This window comes from Engraulis encrasicolus, chromosome 23 (assembly GCF_034702125.1).
Source record: "Engraulis encrasicolus isolate BLACKSEA-1 chromosome 23, IST_EnEncr_1.0, whole genome shotgun sequence".
Taxonomy (NCBI): Eukaryota; Metazoa; Chordata; class Actinopteri; order Clupeiformes; family Engraulidae; genus Engraulis; species Engraulis encrasicolus.
The window spans coordinates 22,618,095-22,639,241 of record NC_085879.1 but is presented as its reverse complement, the minus strand read 5'-3'; the positions used below and the strand labels follow the sequence as shown (position 1 = coordinate 22,639,241).

Here is a 21,147-nt window from a genome sequence, read left to right as displayed (position 1 = left end):
GTGTGTGTACGTGTGTGTCTGCGAGGGACTTTTTGTTTCATACATTTGCATAATCATTGCATTTACACCTTTGTAACATCCTTCCCTCAATTCTCCTGTCCTCAGTTCCCCTTACACTGAAACTCTGAGCTCAAAACAATGTGACACTGTTTTTTGTTTTATTCACCAACATGTTGAAAGAGGAACTGTCTCACCCACAAACACACACACACAAACGCATGCACGCACTTGCACACACACGCACGCACGCACGCACGCACACACACACATGCACACACACCATTGTATGGTATAAAAACCTAAAACCTCATCCAAGCTCTGACATCCAAGCACACGGCCTCCACACAGCTACATCCCACTTTGTCAGCTCAGTCGTTGGGGACATCACAAGGAGGAGCATGAAGGTGGCAATCATACTGGCTGTACTTGTGGCAGCAGGTGGGTCCTAAACTTTCAGGTCAATTCTAAGTAGGCTAACTAAATTCAGTTCTATGCAATTCAATTTTATTCTATTCTATTATAGACTTGGTAACTATTCTATTCTATTCTATTCTATTCTATTCTATTCTATTCTATTCTATTCTATACTAAAACACTATTTCAAACTGTGGAATTGTGTGCCTTGCTTACTGTAAGTAACACTGAGAACTGAGGCATGATGAAAGTTAAGATTATTTTATACACTGCTGTTGATATCCCACTCTGTGTTACAATAACCTGTGATTACAGAATCACTGTGTATATCCATCCCAGAAGAAATGAAGACAGCCAGTCTAATTGATTGTCCTCTAAATCAGTGTTTCCAAACCAGGGGTATGTGTACCACTAGGGGTACGCGAGCACACTGCAGGGGGTACTTGGAAAAATGTTATTTTTACATCAAATGAATGGGGCAGTCACATAAGGACGGAGAAAGTGATATAGAACATGAATTAGGGGGTAGGCCTACTCATGACACAACTAAGAGATTTAGGGGGTACGTGAGACAAAAAAGGTTGGGAAACACTGCTCTAAATGTCATTTAAAGCTTCATAGGCTATGTCATAAATATCATGGACCTCATAGGCACTTGTTCTCTTTAGAGCTGCACTGAGGTGTGAGCATGTTGCACCTGAACTAGTTCAATGAACTACAGTTCATGCACTAGTGACTAGTTCATAATTTGGGCGTGAACTGAACGCACACTATTTCACTGCCTGATGAACTATGAACGAGTTTATTGCGGTGACTGAAAAACAAACTACATGCGCCTTCGTCTAACGGAGTGTCACATGTAGTTCAGGTGAAAACCCAGCAGAATACATTGCAAAGAGCCCCAATAATACAAGATAGCATCTAACACATCTATTTTCACTGTTCTGATAAAAAATAAATCTGTGGTGTTGTATAGGCTCTGCCAATGATATTGAACAATAGAGCGTGCAACAACCGCTTGCAAAAATGAACTATGAACAAACTACAGTACTAACTATAAACATGAAGGATCTAGTCCATTCTGAAATGTGTGAACTGAACATTGATGTTCTGTACTTTCCCCGACTCTGCAGTGTGTGAACCAAAACATCAGGCATCACACACAATTCTTTATTTTCCATTGAAAGCAGAAACGGCATTCGTGTTTGAATCCATCACTCTTCCTTGGCCACAGGGTTGCATTTTTCTTATGGCAAGAAAAAGAGAGGGAAAAGAACAGAGAAAATGAGTGGGAGAGAGATGAAAGGGGTTTGGGTTAGGAAATGACTTGGGTCAGCATTCTTTTTTCAAATGTATTTTTCATGGGCTTTTTCGCCTTTATTTTGGATAGGACAGTGAAGAGCGACATGAAACGAATGTGGAGAGAGAAACGGGGTGTAGGGATGGCAAATGACCCAGGCTGGATTCGAAACCTGGGTGCAACCCTTGGGTATGCAAGCCCAAATGTGGGGGGCTTAGTGTGCTGTGCCACAGCACCCCCTTGAATCAGCATTCTACCAATATGGGCTACTTCGTCAAGATGAGATACAAATAGGTTGATGATGATGATACAAATATCATCATGACTTTCGAATCTCTTCGAGACTTGGTCTGACCAAGATCATAACAACTAACATTCTTAAATGGCATGGTTGACCCACCTACCTTGGTTTGCTGGTCGAGGGTAGAACAGGCTGAGCCAAAGTTTAAATCAAACATTTCTTAGTCCCCAATAAAACGTCTCTGCTTAAAGAACGTCACTGCTTTGAACACGCCTCTACCCAGAAGGGTTGGAAATGCTCAACGTTGACTAGTTCCCGACAAAGTGGGTGGAGTTCCCGCTGTAGCAGGATCCAGATTCTACCTGAACGAGCTCCTGGCCTTAGTGAGTATAGCTGAGCCGAAGGCGTTGCGTCACCACTAGCGCGGAGCCTGGGTAACAAATAGGCCCTGCTGTGGCTAACGGTAGGGCACTGGGCTGCTACAGTACGCTGGCGACATTGGGTTCGATTCGATTGGGTCCTATGCCTATCCTTCTCCACATCTCTCTCCCGTAAATTTCCTGTATAGTCTACACCCAACCCCCACCCACATAATTTGTGCATTACTGCAATTAACCTGAAAATATTCAATGTGATTTAATGTAATGTTAGTCATTTTAATATATAGTTCCTCCCATTGTTTCTGTCAGTGCTCTGTGAAGACCATCTGTCTGGCCATCAAGAGGAACGCAGTCAAGGTGAGCCACATGCACAAGATATAAAATACACTCACATGCAGCACATTACATACATGCACGCACACATGCACTTTAATCTTATGTGTTTACTGTACATGTGTGTGGGTCACTTAACCCAGCTAGATCCACAGAGTACTCCGGTTTCAAACAGAATTCGGAATTTTCCATTTACATGTGTGGAATAGTGTTCTGCCACCGGAATGTTCCTGAAACACGGCTACATTCAGAATCAATGAAGACAACGGAGTCCATGAGACGAAGAACCATACAAGTTCAATTTTTTTTTTTTATGTGAAATCTGAAAATGTGGACTTGTATGGTTCTTCGTCTCAGGGCTTCTGTGCTAACTGAATACTGCCACCATTCAGTTTAAAATTCATTGCATGTAACTGTGCTCATGTAGGCCTGTTTTTATCTATTGGAATGTGTATAATCTATTTTTTCTATACTGCTTGTGTGATACTTTTGCCATGATTAATGATGTTACTCATTTCACTGTTCTCTTAGCCTGACATTGTAGGCCTACAGTAAATATAAAATATTGTACTTATTTACACCAAATGTAAATACTGTACAAAGCCATCTGTGCAAATCTACAAATAAAAATTGAATCTAACCTACAGATCTCTCATTGGTGAAGTTTGGGCCCCTCTGCAGTGGCAACCCCACCAACAGGAAGAGGGGATGTGATCGCCATGGCTGTGGGGCCTATGGTGCCAAACGGTAAAAGAAAACACCAGTGACTTATCAATATACTGTAGATACATAACACATTTTTACTTGCACCCCAGTGGGGTTTGTGCCCGGTATTGCAATGACCCTGTCAGTCAGTCAGTCAGTCAGTCTGACTATATGTCTGCCCGCAATGTTTTGGATTGTAGCCCGCCTCCATCAATTTTTGGAATGTCAAACTGACATGTGTCAGTAGCCCCTTACCAGACACCGTCCTCCTGCCACTGGCATGTTGTAATAGTCACTGAAAAAAACGTAACTAGCACTACACCACTACGAAAGTGCACAAGGCCTTATTAGTCACTATAATACAGTACGACTTGGTCATTGCCACTCTGGTACCAGCTCATTTATAACAGGGGTAGTGTCTTCAAGGGGTTAATGTTCCTGAAATGGGATTCTGCTTATGGTTTCTCTATGTCCAGCACACACGGAACCCACAAGGGCCTAGACATTGTGTGCGGTGATGGGGCGGTGGTCTACGCTCCATTTGACGTGACGCTCAACGGCATGGCAGCCCCCTATCGCAGGCCTTCTGCAGCCCAGAAGCTCATCAACAATGGCGTGAATCTCAGTGGTGGAGGTCAGCAAACATGTTCATTAGTTTTCGTCTAACATCACACCGTAAAAAAATGCAGTGTTTATTCAACACTTAAAGAGGCCATGCCAATCTTTTTAAACCTTCTTGCATGATTATGTGTAATAACAGTTCATAATATGTTTTCCTGGTCGTGTTAATGTGAAAGATTTTTTTTATTTCGTTTTATTGTTATAGTTTATGAAAATAACAAAACGGCTAAGCCTGGCCAATTGAAAAAACAGGGCAGGCTTACGTCACCCTGACTACGCCAGAGAGATTCTAGAATGAGAGGGGACATATGGCGGCCATCTTGGTGACGCCTCCGGGGTGCTATTTCGCGATTAAGTAGACCAGATCTGAGAGTCAATGGGAAAAATGAATGGGGAAACTGAGTATAGGACGGAGGGGAACCCAGCGGTTGTGAAAACCATATGGTTGAAACGACCGTGAAAAACTGATCAATCTAGACTACTTGGTTGTGTCATACGAGTCAAAATAAAGCTTTTTGAGCCACTTTTCTCACGGTTTTTTTGACAGAGCGCAGGCGCAGTAGTTCCATAACGGCACGAGAGCAACGGCTTTTCAAAACTGAGCATGTGCATAATTTCGCGTGCGCCGATGCAGCCAGATGATTGGATCACTGGCAACGCAGCTCAGCAGGCACATTGGCTCTTGTTACCAGAAAGGCGGGAGATGTGCGGGTAGACGCCATATTTGCGTTACGAATCTTCACCGTTAATTTCTATGTACCTGTTCTATCTCCTCTTACTAGAATATTTCTGACTACGCACCGCTTAGCCACGCCCACTTTTGACGAGTCAAAATTAATAAACATTATGAATGGAGCATCTTGGCAACTGGTAACCAAACCTTACTCATATCACTGATAACTAAACAGCATAAACACCCGTTGTGCTGAGGATTGCACATGCAGTTAGGGTAACAAACCATCCATGACTTTTCACTGGAAATCTAAAAATAAAAGAAGAAAGCTGAGGTGGATCCATCCGGAAAAAAAACTTCCAACTACTCACCGAGTAGCTAGCACCTGGTAAGTGTCTTTCAACATTTGTTTTACACTGTAACCTCTTAATACGTAAAATATAGGCAATTTAAGTGTAAGGTGTCGTGTTGATGACTTTTCAATTCAAGATGCTTTCCATAAGAAAGCATCAATGATGCAGAGCTATGTCTACATAGCTATGCCATAGCAGCAACTGGCGCTATGCTAAGATATTGTTATGCTGAGATATTGAGGGCTGTGTAACACGTGTACATAATAAACACGGCATTGTTTTAGTGCTCTTATTAAAAAAGAAAGGCTATGAAGTTCAGTGTTATGGTTTAAATGTAAAAGTAAACCATGTGTACACATCTCTAGCGCCGAATTTCCTATAGTATTCTTACTTTTCATAGGATGTTGTCATGAAATGGCAGTCAAATTGTCCATAACACGCACATGCCTACCCAGCCTTCATGTTGTCCTTGTAATTAATGTTAAGTGTAACACTTAATGTTTTCACAAAATTGTCTGCCTTCCAAAATGAGACACCAGTGGCCTAATGGTTAGGGAGGTGGTCTTGATATTGGGGCAGGTGCGAAACCCATCCTTACCTCTCTCCTCATCTCCACCATGGCTGAAGTGCCCTTGAGCAAGACACTTAGCCCCACAATGCTACAGGGACAGTAACCAATTCTCGGTGAAAAACTTGTTTGGGATAAAAATTGTCATTTAAGTATGTCTTTCTATTTCTCCAGGTGAGAAGAGCAATGATCTGATGGCTGAGATTGGATGTATGGAAGAGACAGAGGTCCAGCACACCAAGCCAAGTTTATCCAATTAACTTCCCCATTTCAGCGTCTGCACCACACCATTTCAATGTATTAATCAGATCATTCAGTTGTTCATAGACTTTATTTTTAGACACAAAGTACAAATGTATTTTAGTTACAAAGGTGATACGAGGGGATGTCTATCCTGGGATGGACATAGGCCTATACAAAACATGTGCATTTTATATTAATGAATGGTTATCTGAACTACTGTGGTATCCTGACCTGAGTTCATATTATTACTTACATGCAGTCTAATCCAGGCACCAAAATACCCATGTAACTGGATACGTAGATTACGTACATATGCTGGAGACAATAGAACTAAAGTAATTAGTTTTAGGCTAGACTCAATATAGACAGACAGGGAACATGTTCTGAGTTGTGTACAATAAAATACCAAAGGAAATGCCTGGACGGACATCATTTCAGTTATTTCATATACATGTATGTTATTATCACAACTACTGTGTGTCATCACTGACTCAGCCCACAACAGGTACAGGTCAGGAGATGAATGCATCAAGGGAGGAATGTGGGGGTAGGCACGGTGGATAAGGAGACCAGCATCACTGATAGTGAGGCGCTGGCAAAGGCCAAGCGAAGCCTCTCCGGCAACTTCTTCACGATGGCTTCCTGTTCTGATAAAAAAAAGGAAAACATGTTATTTAAATTAATATGGTAATGCATTGTAATATACAGGTGTTAGACAATGAAAACACCTGACATTTTGGTGTGGGAGGTTTCATGGATAAATTGGACTACCTTGGTGGCCAGTCTACATTAATTGCACATTGCACTAAAGAGCAGTGTGTGAAGGCTCAATTAAAGAGCAAAGAAAGAGCAAAGCACATAACAGCATGGGTGACATACCACCATTTAAAAAAAAAATTCTGGTGCATATTTGACCAAGATCACAAGTCTTTATGATGTACTAAGAGCCACGGTATCCAAGGTAATATCTGCATACCACCAAGAAGGATGATCAGACAGGCTTCCTCTTGCGTCCACAGTTAATCCTGTTGGATGTGGTTCATCTTGGTGGTATGCAGACATTACCTTGGATAACCCACCAAGAATTTCTAATTTTTTAACCCAATATGTGTGCATTGAACTGTGCTCTTATTTCCCTGCTAACTGAACCTTCACACTCTGCGTCAGCTTCCGACACCAAGATGTTTCGTTGTCTAACCCCTGTACTGTTACAGTACTGATTGAATAATTACCTAATGTAGCACTATGTTGTCTGAATTCAAGAATGTGATGCCAGCCAGTAGGGTAAATAATATTAATCACAACTCATTATTCATTTATTTACCTGTGCTGCTAGGATGTAATTCTTAGACACCATCCTGACGAACCCTGGGCACATAGAACAGTCTCTCATCCTTCTTCACCATGACCCATGGTTTTAGTTTGGGTGCTGACCACCTGACTCTGATGAACCTGCAATGACAAAATGATATACATCTATGTATAAATATAAACATCCTATTACATTATAGGCCTACACTGGAGGTATAGCATAAATGGAAAGATAAAAAAAAATATGCATGTACCCTAGATATGCATAAAGTGTAAATGTGTGCACTTCAGTAATCGATGCTTCAGAATTGAGGATACAGCATAATGAGATACACCGATAACAGGTATGCTGTGCTCAAGACTACAAATGAACCTTTTTCATCACCAGCCAAAATTGCAAATAGATGTTTAATCTCCAGGCATACTCACCAATGGGTCAAAGTGGCTACTAAGTTATATTTTGTACCAGCCAACCTAAGTTTTCACCAGCATTTGGCTGATTGCAATGTTAATTTAGAGCTCTGGCTGTGCTTTCCTTTCTTTTGAGGGGGCATATCTTCTCAGGTATTATTTATGCATAAACTAATCAAAGTGTAGGCCTATAACCGGTGTAACAGACGCAGTCCCCCGTATCAACTGGCGACTCCAGGTGATAAACACAGTGATTGGTCAAAGCGAAAGTCTCAATCCTGGTCTAAATGAATACACCCCAGATTAAGAGTGACACTTACGTCCAATCTCCACTGCTTCTAAAATCTGCAGTCGCCAGTTGTTACGGCCCAAGATAGTCTTTCACACCGGTAGTCTGTCCTAAATGTGTTTCGACATGTCTAACAATTCAACAACTTTTGAACACAGTACAACAACATTGGAATAAGCTTACTTCTGGACGCATTGTGCAAACGTGTCTGAAACAACAATGAAATCCACTTGGATCAAACGTAACGAGTGAAACCAAGTTAACCTAGTTCTACACAATACGTCCGAGAAGAAAAAAAAATATGAAGACCTGCCTGAAGCAAAAAATACAACATAGAGTGGTGTTGTAGGTTAGCATCTTACCTGTGCCATGATGAGGATGCCGCCGCGTTGATAAGCCATCAGTGACGAACTGGTGCAAAAAGTTGTTTTGCAGTAGGCAATGAAGAGGCTCGGTGTAAAGTTAATACATTTACTGAAGTAGTTTTAAATTGACACGGAATAAAACAATCCACCGCAGGCAGAGTGAGTACGTAGCTAGCAGCAACAACATGCACTTCTTCTTCTTCTCCTCCCAGGATCCGTATGCCCCAATATGCCATCTAGTGGCGCAGAATATATTAAAGTTTTGTACATTATTAAATCTGCGCCAGTGTGGACTGTGGAGTATCCAGCACAATCATTTTAACATTAGGTAATTTTAGCCAATTCGGCGACGCTTATTTTTCTTTTCTTTTATCTCAAAGGCTGAGAGCAGCCTGCGAGTCCTCAGTAGAACATGTTCTCCACAATGACGTGGTTCTCTAGCAACAGCTGAGCCAATCAGTGCAAACCTCATAAACATTATGGACAAACCGCTTAGTTCTCCTGAGAGGTGTTTTTGGGCGCAATAAAATGCTTTGAAATACACCATCAAATAACTTTCCAGCTAAAATAATGTTGCCTACCAGGTCAGACAACACCAAGGATTATGGAAAAAAGGTGGACATGGTAATGTAATTAGAGTGGCATGGCCACTTTAAGAGTCGATTTAGCATCTTCTATGAGCATTTGGTTCCAGAGTACTCTTTCACTGTTGAGTGTTTTTTTAATATGAAGTAGATTTGCTAAATGTGTCTTTGTGGAATACCAATGCAGAGTCATATTTTGCCTCTTTTACAAACAGCCTGTCATCCACTTTGTTGTTAGCACATGAAGCTTATTTATTTTTCTGTTCTATATTTTAAATACATATGGTGTGCTCAGAAATGAGATCCATTCAGTATGTTTGTACATTATGTGTGGTGACAATAAAAGTATTTTATTCGTCTCTATGAATAGTTTATGGAGTTCAACAGATAGTGAAGAGCAGTGGATCGTAAGAGAGAAAATGTGTGGGAATAAAATTGCATAAACAGTGAATTACATTACATATTTCCACATATACACCATACGTACAGCTGATATCAATGGCTTGGATGATCTCAGTAAGGTGCAGTGGGACTGGCTGATGTTATTGGGGTGCAGTATTTTCTTGGCTTCATCAATTTCTTTTTCTTCTCCATCCCCTTTCCAAGGCCTGTGCTTCAAGCTGTTCTACTTGAAGCCTGACAAGTACAGTGGCTCTTTGAAGAAGGGCCAGAGGATCGGCGTGCTGGGCCCTATGCAGAGGGTCTACCCTGGCATCACCTCTCATACTCACGTCCAGATGTGCGACCGCTCCAACCCCACCAAATACTTCTGAAAACTGCACACAGTACACTGGTGCATTGTTAGTTCAACACCCAGGGAGACACATTCAACACTCAGTGTCCAATCATCCAAAAATCGATCAAAATCTATTTTTATAGCACACAAAAACTAACTACACAGTTGACTCAAATTACTTTTATTCACACACATTTACACACCAGTCCTAGTAGTGTTGGTCCAACTCTCTTAGTGTTTAATTAACACTGCACTCTTCACAGTGTTGCTGGTGTTCTGTCTAAATGGCCTCCTTTGTCCAAATGAGCTACCACTAGCCTGTTAAAGGAAAATTCCAATATTTTTCAGAAATATTGCCATTTTATACAGTAACTCGCCTCAATTTGAATAATGGAGTTTTACCTTCCTCCCGCCATTCTCAGAATCTTCTAAGCATGTGTCATTGAAACGGATGCTACCAAAATCTGAATGCTACCAATTGAACCTGTTTGGTACCAACTGGTCCCATTTGGTTCAATGATACATTCTGAACTAATATCAACAGAGAACAGCTGCAAGAACATGAAAACCATAAAGCCCAACTCAATGGTAGGTGTAAAATGAGCATATTTCCAAAAATGGTGGAGGGCTCCTTTAACATAGATTTCCCCATACCTTACCCCATGAGAGGTTTGTGAGCTCAGCTGGATGGGTAGGTCATATTGACAGGACGCTGGGAACCATCGGCCGTCGACTGTCGACACACCCAATCTGCTTTCCGTCTCTTCGGGTGGTCCAACTCCCAGGCTTCATCTGATCTAACACAATAAACTCTTTCTTTACCGTATAAAGCATTAGGCTATCTCCCAAGAGCTGAGCACAGACTTGGGAAGAGAAGCTGTTTGAAAACCCCTCTAAATCTCATGATAATGGTCTCTAATTGAGTAATCACTAATCATTATTTGGTACAATATTACAGCCATAGCTACCAAAACTTGGCAGATGCATCACTCAAGATAGATGCATTTAAAGTGGCAAAGTACATTAGTAGAGAGCGGATTTCCTTGATACAGTAATGATAATGGGGTGGGATTTGTTATCATTTCCATTAAAGATCCCACATTTATCATCAGTGACACGTGCTTGACAGCTGTCTCGAGGCTGCTCAGTGACAAGAAAAATAATTGTCATGACTATTCTGATGCGATAATTGTTTGAGGTGGATGATGTTATTTTTGAGAAGACTATAGCATGCTGATTAGAAAAGAATGACACCAGCCTGACTGTGAGATACCACATAATTTCTTCATGTGTTTTCAACACCGTTTCACTTTCCATTTCTTTGCCTTGTATTAGCCTTCAATGTTGATTCTGCATGATTGTCCTTAGCTATATGGCTCATGTTTAATGCATCTCTCAAAAATATATAAACAAATAAAAATAAAGTATTTTTCAGTTGCAATGCAATGGTTGCTTGGTGACACAATTATTACTCCCCACCATCAACACCCCCGCCTTTTGCTCCATTGTAAATATTTTGACACTATTGCAGAGGTCAAAGACACAAAACATGGAACTTTATGCTGTTGTGATGAAAACAGTTAAACAATACTCTTGCACCAAGAGAGGAAGCTTTTGCAACTACGTTGACGAAAGACATTGTTAATTACTAAATATATGGGTTAAGGAAGGTGAAAAGGTCTGTAGAAGATTCCCTGTATATTAAAAGGACTACATTCACATATCAGTGTAATTATGTGTAATAGGGTGAAGGTGTATATTTCACCCAAAGGGTTCCCATGCAGGGTTTCACCAAAAGAATCTTCCGGGAGGCAGGTGGTTAGAGTTGAAAATAGAAAGTTGTCTTTATTTACAATAAATATTAAAATAAATGAAAGACAAGACAAGTGAAAGACCGAGGGTATTAGTCTCTTCGTTTCAATTTCGTACAGTGGGCCCCCACTACCACAATTAACTAGGTGACCCCCCCCCAACTATAGCCCAGCCTATAGTGAAAACACTGCACTCAGATGAAACCACAAATCGACTACCGAACTACGGTTTTGTAGTACACACAGCAAACTCACAGCAAACCAAACATGCGCTTTGTTCACACGCCAGTAACTCGTGAAACACAAATGGACCTTGCTGTAGGCACAATTGAAAGGCGGTTGTACACGTCACTATACCCAGAGCCTCGGTTTAAACAGAAAACAAAATGAGGAAAAATAAAATAAAACATGAAGTACACTTGGCCACAAACAGGTTAAAACTCACACGGCTTGGAGGCGTGCTTACAGGGGACTGAACTGCGCGTAAAGCGACAGTAAATGAGTGGCATACGCCGAGAGGGGAAAGAGGCGGCACAACACTCAAGCAGGTGCCGCTGGAATAAAACCACACACATACTGTCAATACACACACAATGAAATAACATGAATACAAGTGACATTTGAAAGAGGTGCAAAGTGATTTAGCAATCTGTACCTGTTACAAGGGACCGTAGCACGCTGTGGATACAGGCACGTCAACCCAGCGCGCAATCACTCTCCTGTTTTAAATACAAATGTGGACGTTAGTTGCGCTACAATCACTCGCAAATGGTAAGGGGGAACTCAGTACATCTCGTAAAACAACTACCTGTTGCCGACTCGTTTGCCGAAGCTGGCATCACATTCACACAGGGGCAGGAGGCACTGTGAGGTGCCTTGGGGAGGGTAGGCCGACAGCATCGCTTTACGCTCTCCTTCGGAGCGACGAAGTGAGGGTCACAATTTCTTCTAGCTTTTGTGGAACTTCCTACGCAGCCTTAAGCCACGGCAAGGGCATCTATGCCCACTTTTAGTTTCTGTGCAAATTACTTCGAAGCCTTAAGCCACGAGTCGGGCAGTTATGCCCTCCATCAAACTACCCTGTAGCCATCGGCTACAGCTCGCGCATCCTCTGGCGCGCCGTGTAAGATCCACACCAGAGATTTTCTAAGCTATGAGAAAGCCGTCTCTCATTGGCTCCCATTATAGCCCCGTTGGCGCACGCAGCCAAGTGAAAGATGAATGGGAGTCTATTGTGCTAAATGGCTTAGCAGGGTTTTGTGACGGTTCTGTTCTCTGGTTTGTAAAGAAGTGTGCACATTCTGTACCTTATCATGGAAGTTGTATTAGAAATGAAGTTAAAGGTTCCTGACATGGCTTTGTTCTCCCAAAAGACTTGTTAGTTTTGTCCTGCAACACACTAGCATTCGGATAATACCTGCTGGCTGAGGAATCTCTGTGACTATTCACGACCAGAGCTGACGAGAGACGTACTCTGACTGATCCTAGCAGAGACATCTACGGTCACACACCTCAAAACCCCCCACCGCCGTCCAACATGTTAATTGAAGGTGCCCAAATTCTTAAGGATGAGCGCAGTCATTTTCTTTACCCCATGTACACATGCCGCTTTTCCACCACCTTAAATGCAATAAATAACAGGTGTCCGCAACAATCCTAACATAACTTTAAACACATGGACATCTGAAGTCAGACTTAAAACTACAAAACAAATGGCGTAGTGCCGTAAAGTCGATTGTCACGTGTTATGTCATTGCTATAGTTGAAATAAGGGTCATTTTCACGAATCTAACACTTGACAAGATGCAAACGTGTCGGCAAATGCTTTCACTTACTCATATCTATCGAACACGACTTCATTGTTTCCAGGGAAAAAATCACACGGGCAGATAGTTCTATGAGAAGCGTACAGCCCCATTGGCACCCATTCATTATTTACTTGGCTGCGATAACATAGCTGCAGTGCCACTCCTGGCCACACCAGCTAGTTGTCGTTCTTGTACAATATTCCATTTTCTTTGCCCACGCTGAAGCCATTTCTCGGCTCTCTTTGGGTGCATCCCAATATGTGTCCTTGCCTCCTCCACTTGTGCTTGTCTCCTCGTCCCGCCTCCTGGCCCCTCCTCCGTGGAGAAAACAATAAAGTTTCCCAGCTGTCAGCCTCGCCACAACAACTTTTGAGGGACTGTTTTTCATTCACCATCCCAATTGCAAATGAGAAAAAGACTTTACAATTGAGCTTTTGCAAGATATTGAAATATAATGCTGTTGTCAGCAGGGCTCTAAATTAACTTTTTCCACCACCAGCCAATTTGGCTAGTGGACATTTTTTCTTACCAGCCAAACAGAAGTTCAACTAGCCATTTTTTTAATCTCGCCAAAATAAACTATGCATTAGGCTAGTTATTTTTTTTCTAATTAAATGGTCATTTTGTCCAACTGTTTCTACAACACAGATAGGCCTACACTATAGGCCTGCATAGGCTACTATATGCCTACATAATAATTAGCCTAAGCATATTATAGGCCTAGGCTATATATTTTTTCATTATTTTTTAACTTCTGCTTTATTTTTTACTTTCATTACTTAGGCCTAATTAATTTGATTAGTTTTTGTTCAATTCCTCTGAAAACAGCTGAATCACATCGCACAAGCCACTCACATAACAGACCTTTAACATACAGTAACCAAGCACACAGCCAAACACTACAAAACCTCACATACGCACACCCCAAGGAAGGAGAGATGAGGGGGAAATGAGAGGAGAGAGGAGAGAGGAGGAGCTCTTCTCCACCATGCGCAACAAAATGACAAGAGTCCTAGTTTAATTAAAAGTAAATAATATCTCGGGGATCTTCGCTTCCTTTGTTACTTCCACAGCTTCGTCGTTGGTTGCTTTTTTTTCTTTCCGATGGCGTGGGCTTTCCAACTTTGCGCCACGACTCTGAACATTTCAGAAGACAACTGAACTGACAGCTACGGTCACATTACTCTGACAGTCGGCTCTCCTCCTCTGCCCTGGTCGCTATTTCGTTCCACAACCACTCATTTTTAACGTCACTATTTACAATTACTAGCATTCACCAACACACAGAACCTTGCTCTAACCCCCGCCACATTCTCATCACTCGCACAAAACATAGTCTACACAACAGAAGTAGCGCTATGCATAATCTGCATAAGTCCTGTTATTGAAACGGTCAGGGTTTCGCTGCTTCAAAAATGCAGCCTGTTACAGCAAGGTTCATATAGTAATAATGGCAGTAGTGACGGGGTTGTAGCGAAAGCGACGAGAGCATAGGAGGAGAGCTGCCTACAGAAGGCTGGTCGTCTGAAATGTTTTCAATCCTGGCGCGCGCAACAGCATGGAGTTGACGCTCGATGCACTGGAAAGCCCACGGTGGGAGGCTACGTCGTGACGCTAGTGTCCATGGGTAATGTAGGAAATCTCGCCCTATAACGTTCGTCAGAGCAGCGGTTTACCGTTCATAAGTTACTGTACTCGGGCGCTACTAGCCAAATTGGCGGGTAGGTTTTTTTTTCTACTAGCCAAAATGAATTTTCACCCGTGTTTGGCGTGTTGGCGTGTGTTAATTTAGAGCCCTGGTTGTCAGTGATGTCATCATGACGAGAAGCAAGTGGAGGAGGCAAGTGGAGGAGGCAAGGTCACATATTGGGATGCACTCTTTATCTTAAACCTGTGCTCCTAGGTTCCGGTTTCAGGAACGCTGTCAATTACAATCAGTGCTCCCTCCGCTGGGAGGGAGTGCGTGTGTATGTCAACGTGTGTATGTGTGTGCATTAACGCGTGTAGGCCATTGTAAGCATCAACATAAAAACAATTAACACTACATCCAGTCACATATGTGTAGTGCTTTCCAATATTACTTGGGTCAATACCAATGCATGCAAAATAGTCACAGACCACAAATTCTAGAAATATCATGCAGCCAGGATTACATCATGACATGTCCACACCAGTGACATGCGGTGGGGTATGTCGCTAGTGCACTGACTTTTTAAAAATCAGATTTTCAAATATATGCACTGTAAAAGTATATAACTTTCCCCTCCACTTTCTTCCTAACCAACGACGGCCAGGAGTGGGCATTTGAAACAGAAGCAGTGTTAACTTAAGACACAGGAAAGGCAAATGGCATGATACAGATGAGGAGATGCAAATGAATGAATGTTATAGGCCTATATGACAATTTAATTATCAACTGCAAGGTAACATTACATTTAACTCAAGGCTACTGTAGGTTACATAGGGTACAGTGAAATCAAAGACATTTTAGCCAACCTCAGAATGTTTAGGACAAAGAGAGAGAGGGAGAGAGAGAGAAACAGAGAGAGACACACACGTCTTGTGAGTGGGAGAAAGAACTCAAAGAGGGGCTCCTTATCAGGTAACACTTTACAATAAGGTTACGTGAGTAATGACGGAATAATGTCTGAAGTAATGATTGATTAATAGTGAATAAACAGATGATTCATGTATGCAGTAATGTCTACTCCATTACTAGTCATGAATTATTAATTGTTGGAGTAATAATGATTCACTATGAAGTAAATGTGGTCCGTCAAGGGTTAATTAAGAGTGTGAGTTCCAAATGTTAATAAATAATTTGTTAACATTGCGGAAAAAGATCATACCATATCTTTCCGATCATATATGAATCAGACCTTAGTTAATGGTGAATGAGTAATAATGGAATGATTTGGTCAGTAATTCCGATTCATAGTCTGTATTTATGATGAAATAAATAATAAATTATTTTTGCAATTTAAGTAACATGTCTCACAGCATGTTGACCATGCCATGCTCCAACTAATTTCCCACTTCCCACTTCCTGTTTCTAACACTGTGACATCTTATGTCAAAATAAAAGTATGCATTCATGTTTTACATGTATTCATGAATTACACATTGAAGAAAAGTCCCAAAATCTTTCATATCTGTCTGAAGGCAGGGTTGGGGTAGTACAGGCACTAACTTAGGGAAGGTTTTCTTCACAAATTCTAGTAGCATCACACAATTTCTCTCTGAGTTCGCCTTCCTCTTGGGTGCCCTTTCACATTCCACGGTCTGATTCAGGTACAACTGTCAGAGGTGATTCTAGGTTCAGGTGGGCCCCAAGCGAAAATTAAAAGGAATTAACATTTGAAACAAAACTGCTACTACTGTAGTAAAGCGTGAGTTGCTATTCACCACCCAGGGGCTTGGGGGCCAACTGAGGTGATATAAAGCTTCAGTATTCATTATACCTAATTTCCGAATCTATGTTCACATAATAAATCATATGCAGTTCATGAGGGTGAAACTCAGTTACGTGACTCTGGTGTACCACATGTGCCCTGTGCTGAGAGGGAAGAGTGTAGAAAGCTGCTCTACTGGAACAGGTGAATTCATGAGAACTAAGAGATAAGACAACACTCATCCAATGTCAACATTTCACAATCACCACCTAATTAGGCATTCATTTGATGTGGTTCACATCCTCTGCAGAGAGTGCATTACTGTTTGGAGACTTTTAGGATGTTTTTGATTGGCTGTCTTGCCCAAACGAAAAAGGTCAGCGCAGGATCCAAAGGATAACTTTTGCTAAGCTTGTTCTAAAGATGATGTGTACAGACATGAAAAAATCCCATAAAATTGAGGGAGGAGAAGCATTTTATTGATTTTCACAAAATTCAAAATGGCAAAAATTCTATTTGGGTGGACATTATATCATGGCGTGCGTTGATTACGTCTTGGCCCAAGGATTCCAAAGATATCACAATGTTTAATATTTGGCATGCAGTTCAAAAGTTACAGGCAGAAAATCTGCTGTTGGCACTAGAGGGTTGGGTGGGGACCTAAGGGGAGTGCTAAGTTTGAGAATTTTCCTACATAAGATCATATGGGCTAACTTAAACATCCCATAGGTGAAAAACAGGTGCTAATGCAATGTAATAACATGTGTCGAATGCCAGTTTTTTTTCTTCTATGGGCTGGCATAAACATCACATAGCAGAAAAATTGATCTGCTAGCAATTTTTTGCTAATTGCAGTGCTCCCTTAGGACCAAATCTCGGCAATTTTGGTGTGTATTCCTTGGAGGGAGTGATCACGCATGCCAAGTTTAGTTTGAATATGTTAAAGGGCTGCTCAGATATGAGCTCACTTCGTGTTATGCAACTTTCAGACGCGTTTGATTGGCTGTCATGGCCAAACGGTAAGAGGTGTAATAAATTCCTTTAAAGTGTCTTTGCAGAGTAGTCCAGAGATAATCTCTAACAAGTCTTGTGAAAATCTGACAACATTTGTAGGATAATAATAACAGCATTTTTATTGAATTTCACAAAATTCAAAATGGCGGAATTTGTCTTCTATTCCAGTTGACATGACTTCATATGGGACTCACTAATTCGACGCCCTTTCGGTACTTACGTCATACGACCCTAACCCTACTCCTAGCCCTAACCTTAACCCTAAACCTAAACCTAAACCTAACCCTAACCCTAACTCTAACCCTAAACCTAACACTAACCCTAACCCTAAATGGCTTTTTTGAAATGTTTGATTACCGTATGACGTACCAAAAGGACGTGAAACTAGTGAATCCCGTTTCCAGTTACCCTTTACACGATTGTTGACGTCTGTCCCCATTATTCTTCCCCCCAGAACCAAACTACCTCACTGTCAATTCCCCCCTTTCGTCACCCAACCACGACAAACGAGGCTATATCGATATAACGATAATTCCGTAAGGATTTCACGAATTGCACGAGATACGGTTGACCCTCAAGTGGTAGTACCCACCCCACTATTGCTGATGAGTCATTATGGGGCGAATGAAAACTCCATTGAGCGTTTCCAATGTTGGGTGTCAGCCTAGCCACCAGAGGTATGGACTTGTGACTTGTGACTTGTGACTTGAGTCACAAATGACTCGACTTGCCAATATTGGGAAAGACTTGTGACTTGATTCGACTTGTACACTATTGACTTGAGACTTGACTTGACCGTTTTAGCTTGCAATGACTTGCAATAGCATTCCAAGTCAGTGAATATATTATTTTTTGCATTTGCGTGTGAAAAAAATGCATGAAAGAAAGAAAAAACTATCCAATTTACTCTTAAACAGTACCAGTAAGCCTACTATTTTTGTTTAGGACCCCTTACGAAAATCGTTCATGGTTTTACTATAGTAACCATGGGTTTATTGTAGTAACCGGTGTCGCTCTAAGTACTCTGAGTCATCCATAGTATCACAATGGCTTATCCATGTTTTTTTTTGTAACAATGAAAACTGTGGTTCCTGACTAACCATGGATGATGATTATTCATGTTTTTTTTAACCCCATAGTCACAAACCATGCTCAAAAACATGGTTAATTGAGGGTTGCATGGTCACCCAAAAAAACATGAAACCTTGTTTGCAGCTGTGGTGTAATGGTTAGGGAGTTGGGCTGAAGATCACAGAGTTGCAGGTTTGAATCCCACCCTTAGGCCCACCTCTCTCTACACCTCCATCCACTGAAGTGTCCTTCAGCAAGGCACCTAACCCCACATTGCTCCAAGGACTGTCACCAATATGTGCGTTGGATAAAAGAAGCGGCATCTAAGTGTAATTTAATGAATAATTATAAACCGTGGTATAACCATGGTTCATTTTATAGTTAAAATTAGTCAAACCAAAAACCATGCCGAACCATGCTCAAAATACCATGAGATCGTGGTATACCATGGTCAATTTCCGTAAAGGACATGAGTGGTGAAGGGGGACATGCAATGCAGTGTGGAAAGGTAATGAATTTATGACCAAAATAAATGGTCAATATTGCAAGTAGAATACAAGGTGACGTGTTAAGGACTTGGAAAAAATGAGACTTGGACTTGGACTTGACTTGGCTTTGGCACGACTTGGACTTGGACTTGACTTGGTCACATGTGTCGTAACTTGTGACTTGACTCGGTCTTGATTGGAAGGACGTGAAGGATTTGCGACTTGCAAATTAGTGACTTGGTCCCATCTCTGCTAGCCACAACAACTTTTTGGGGACTTTTCCCCATTCAGCATCCCGATTGCAAACCAGAAAATTACCTTTTGAATTGCACTTTTGTGAGATATTGAATTTAACATTTTGCAATGCCATCACAAGGCCACAAGCACAGGTGGGGGCGGGAGTTAGGATACTGGAAAGAAGTCCCAAGAGATTACATTACATCAACAGCCTGGACTTTCAGGACACTAGCCCATAGGCCCATCATGGCAGTTCCCCCAGCATAGGGGAAGCTGCCATGATGTTCTGCTAAGAATTATTTAACCTATTTTAGCCTGATGACTCGTTGTTTGACCTTTGTTGCCTGGAGATTCATATACGCTGCATTCAGGCTGTTGAGATGTTAGCTTTTTAAATAAAAATGTGGGTATTTTACAGCTGAATGAACACATTCTAATGCAAGATGAGGGTCTTAGGGTTTAAATAGGGGGGGGGGGGTGTAAATACCAAATACCACAATAGCCCTGATGATTTTCTGATGCTATGTTTGAAACACTGCTGTCATTTTTTTTTTAACTTCCAAACCCCCCACCCCCCCACCACAAAAATTACTCCCACCCAAAAAGATGCGTTTTTCGCCTATTTTGCCAGTTTATCCGCAGTTATCCCAGAACTACACATGAGTATGTTCATGATTTCCCATTTAATAGTCTAAAATGTGTGATGCTATATCACAGTAGAACTTTGAGCTATACAAGTACAATGTCAAGGTCATAATAGAGGTCAAAGGTTATAAAATATCCATTTTTAAGGGGAAAATGTGTGTTTTTCAACTGCTGTTCCAGTACAATGCACTAATTATTTCCCATATTAGCAATTTTATGATCTTACATGTGGCATAGCATATCACAGTTGTACTTTGAAATATGCAAGTACAATGTCAAGGTCATAATAGAGGTCAAAGGTTACAAAAGAGCAGTCATGGGTGAGCGGTTAGGGCGTCAGACTTGCATCCCAGAGGTTGCCGGTTCGACTACTGACCCGCCAGGTTGGTGGGGGGAGTTATCAACCAGTGCTCTCCCCCATCCTCCTCCATGACTGAGGTACCCTGAGCATGGTACCGTCCCACCGCACTGCTCCCCATGGGGCGCCACTGAGGGCTGCCCCCTTGCATGGGTGAGGCATAAATGCAATTTCGTTGTGTGCAGTGTTCACTTGTGTGCTGTGTCACAATGACAATGGGAAAAAGAAAAAATATATATATCGATTTTTAAGGAAAAAATTGTCATTGGGTTGCTGACACAGTACAACACATAGATTATGATCATAATGGTCCATTTAATGATCTTAGGTCTTTGAACTATGCAAGTACAATGGTTCAATGTCATAATACAGGTCAAAGGTTACAAAATATTGATGGGGGGTGCCATTTTCAAACCTTTTTTCACAAAAAAAACTAATGTGAAAATGAATAAACCTGTATTATTAACACACTTTTGATCTAGCTCTTGACTTTTCTAATCATACATATTGCTAATGTGTCACAGTAATGTGGTGTAAAGAACAAAAGGGACCTAAGAGACAAAGGTCAAGCAAGTTGGATGACCCAAGTGAAAACGATAAATCAGTTAACTTTATGTGCATGGCACCAATTTCAAATAAGCTCTACATGTTGCTACTATGCTTAGAATTGTAATGTGGGTTTATTATTCAGGGCCAATACAGTCTTCCAACCTAACTGAAATTTCACATGTGAAATGTGAATGTGAATGTGCCTTTCTTTTTTGTTTTTTGGTTCATGCAAATTGCTCGTTGCCTC

At 41.4% G+C, this 21,147-nt stretch overlaps 1 protein-coding gene and 1 long non-coding RNA gene across 2 annotated transcripts; one reads left to right on the top strand and one right to left on the bottom strand.

The window, feature by feature from the left end:
- Positions 1-327: 327 nt before the first annotated feature.
- On the top strand, positions 328-10,973 carry LOC134440456 (leukocyte cell-derived chemotaxin-2-like). Its single transcript, XM_063190537.1, has 5 exons — positions 328-438; positions 2,645-2,692; positions 3,316-3,415; positions 3,850-4,007; positions 9,398-10,973. The coding sequence occupies exons 1-5, from the start codon at positions 399-401 to the stop codon at positions 9,562-9,564; spliced, it is 513 nt and encodes a 170-aa protein (XP_063046607.1). The 5' UTR covers positions 328-398; the 3' UTR covers positions 9,565-10,973.
- On the bottom strand, positions 5,406-8,437 carry LOC134440458 (uncharacterized). The gene is made up of 3 exons (XR_010032961.1): positions 8,205-8,437; positions 7,156-7,283; positions 5,406-6,478 (listed from the first exon to the last, which is right to left on the bottom strand). It is a non-coding gene; the product is annotated as an uncharacterized LOC134440458 (long non-coding RNA).
- Positions 10,974-21,147: the final 10,174 nt, after the last annotated feature.

Bases quoted from the DNA above. Each gene is read 5' to 3' on its own strand.
- LOC134440456 (XM_063190537.1), top strand. From the start codon at position 399: ATGAAGGTGGCAATCATACTGGCTGTACTTGTGGCAGCAG. The intron at 439-2,644 runs GTGGGTCCTAAA...TGTTTCTGTCAG, and splicing joins GGCTGTACTTGTGGCAGCAG to TGCTCTGTGAAGACCATCTG. The intron at 3,416-3,849 runs GTAAAAGAAAAC...CTCTATGTCCAG, and splicing joins GGGGCCTATGGTGCCAAACG to CACACACGGAACCCACAAGG.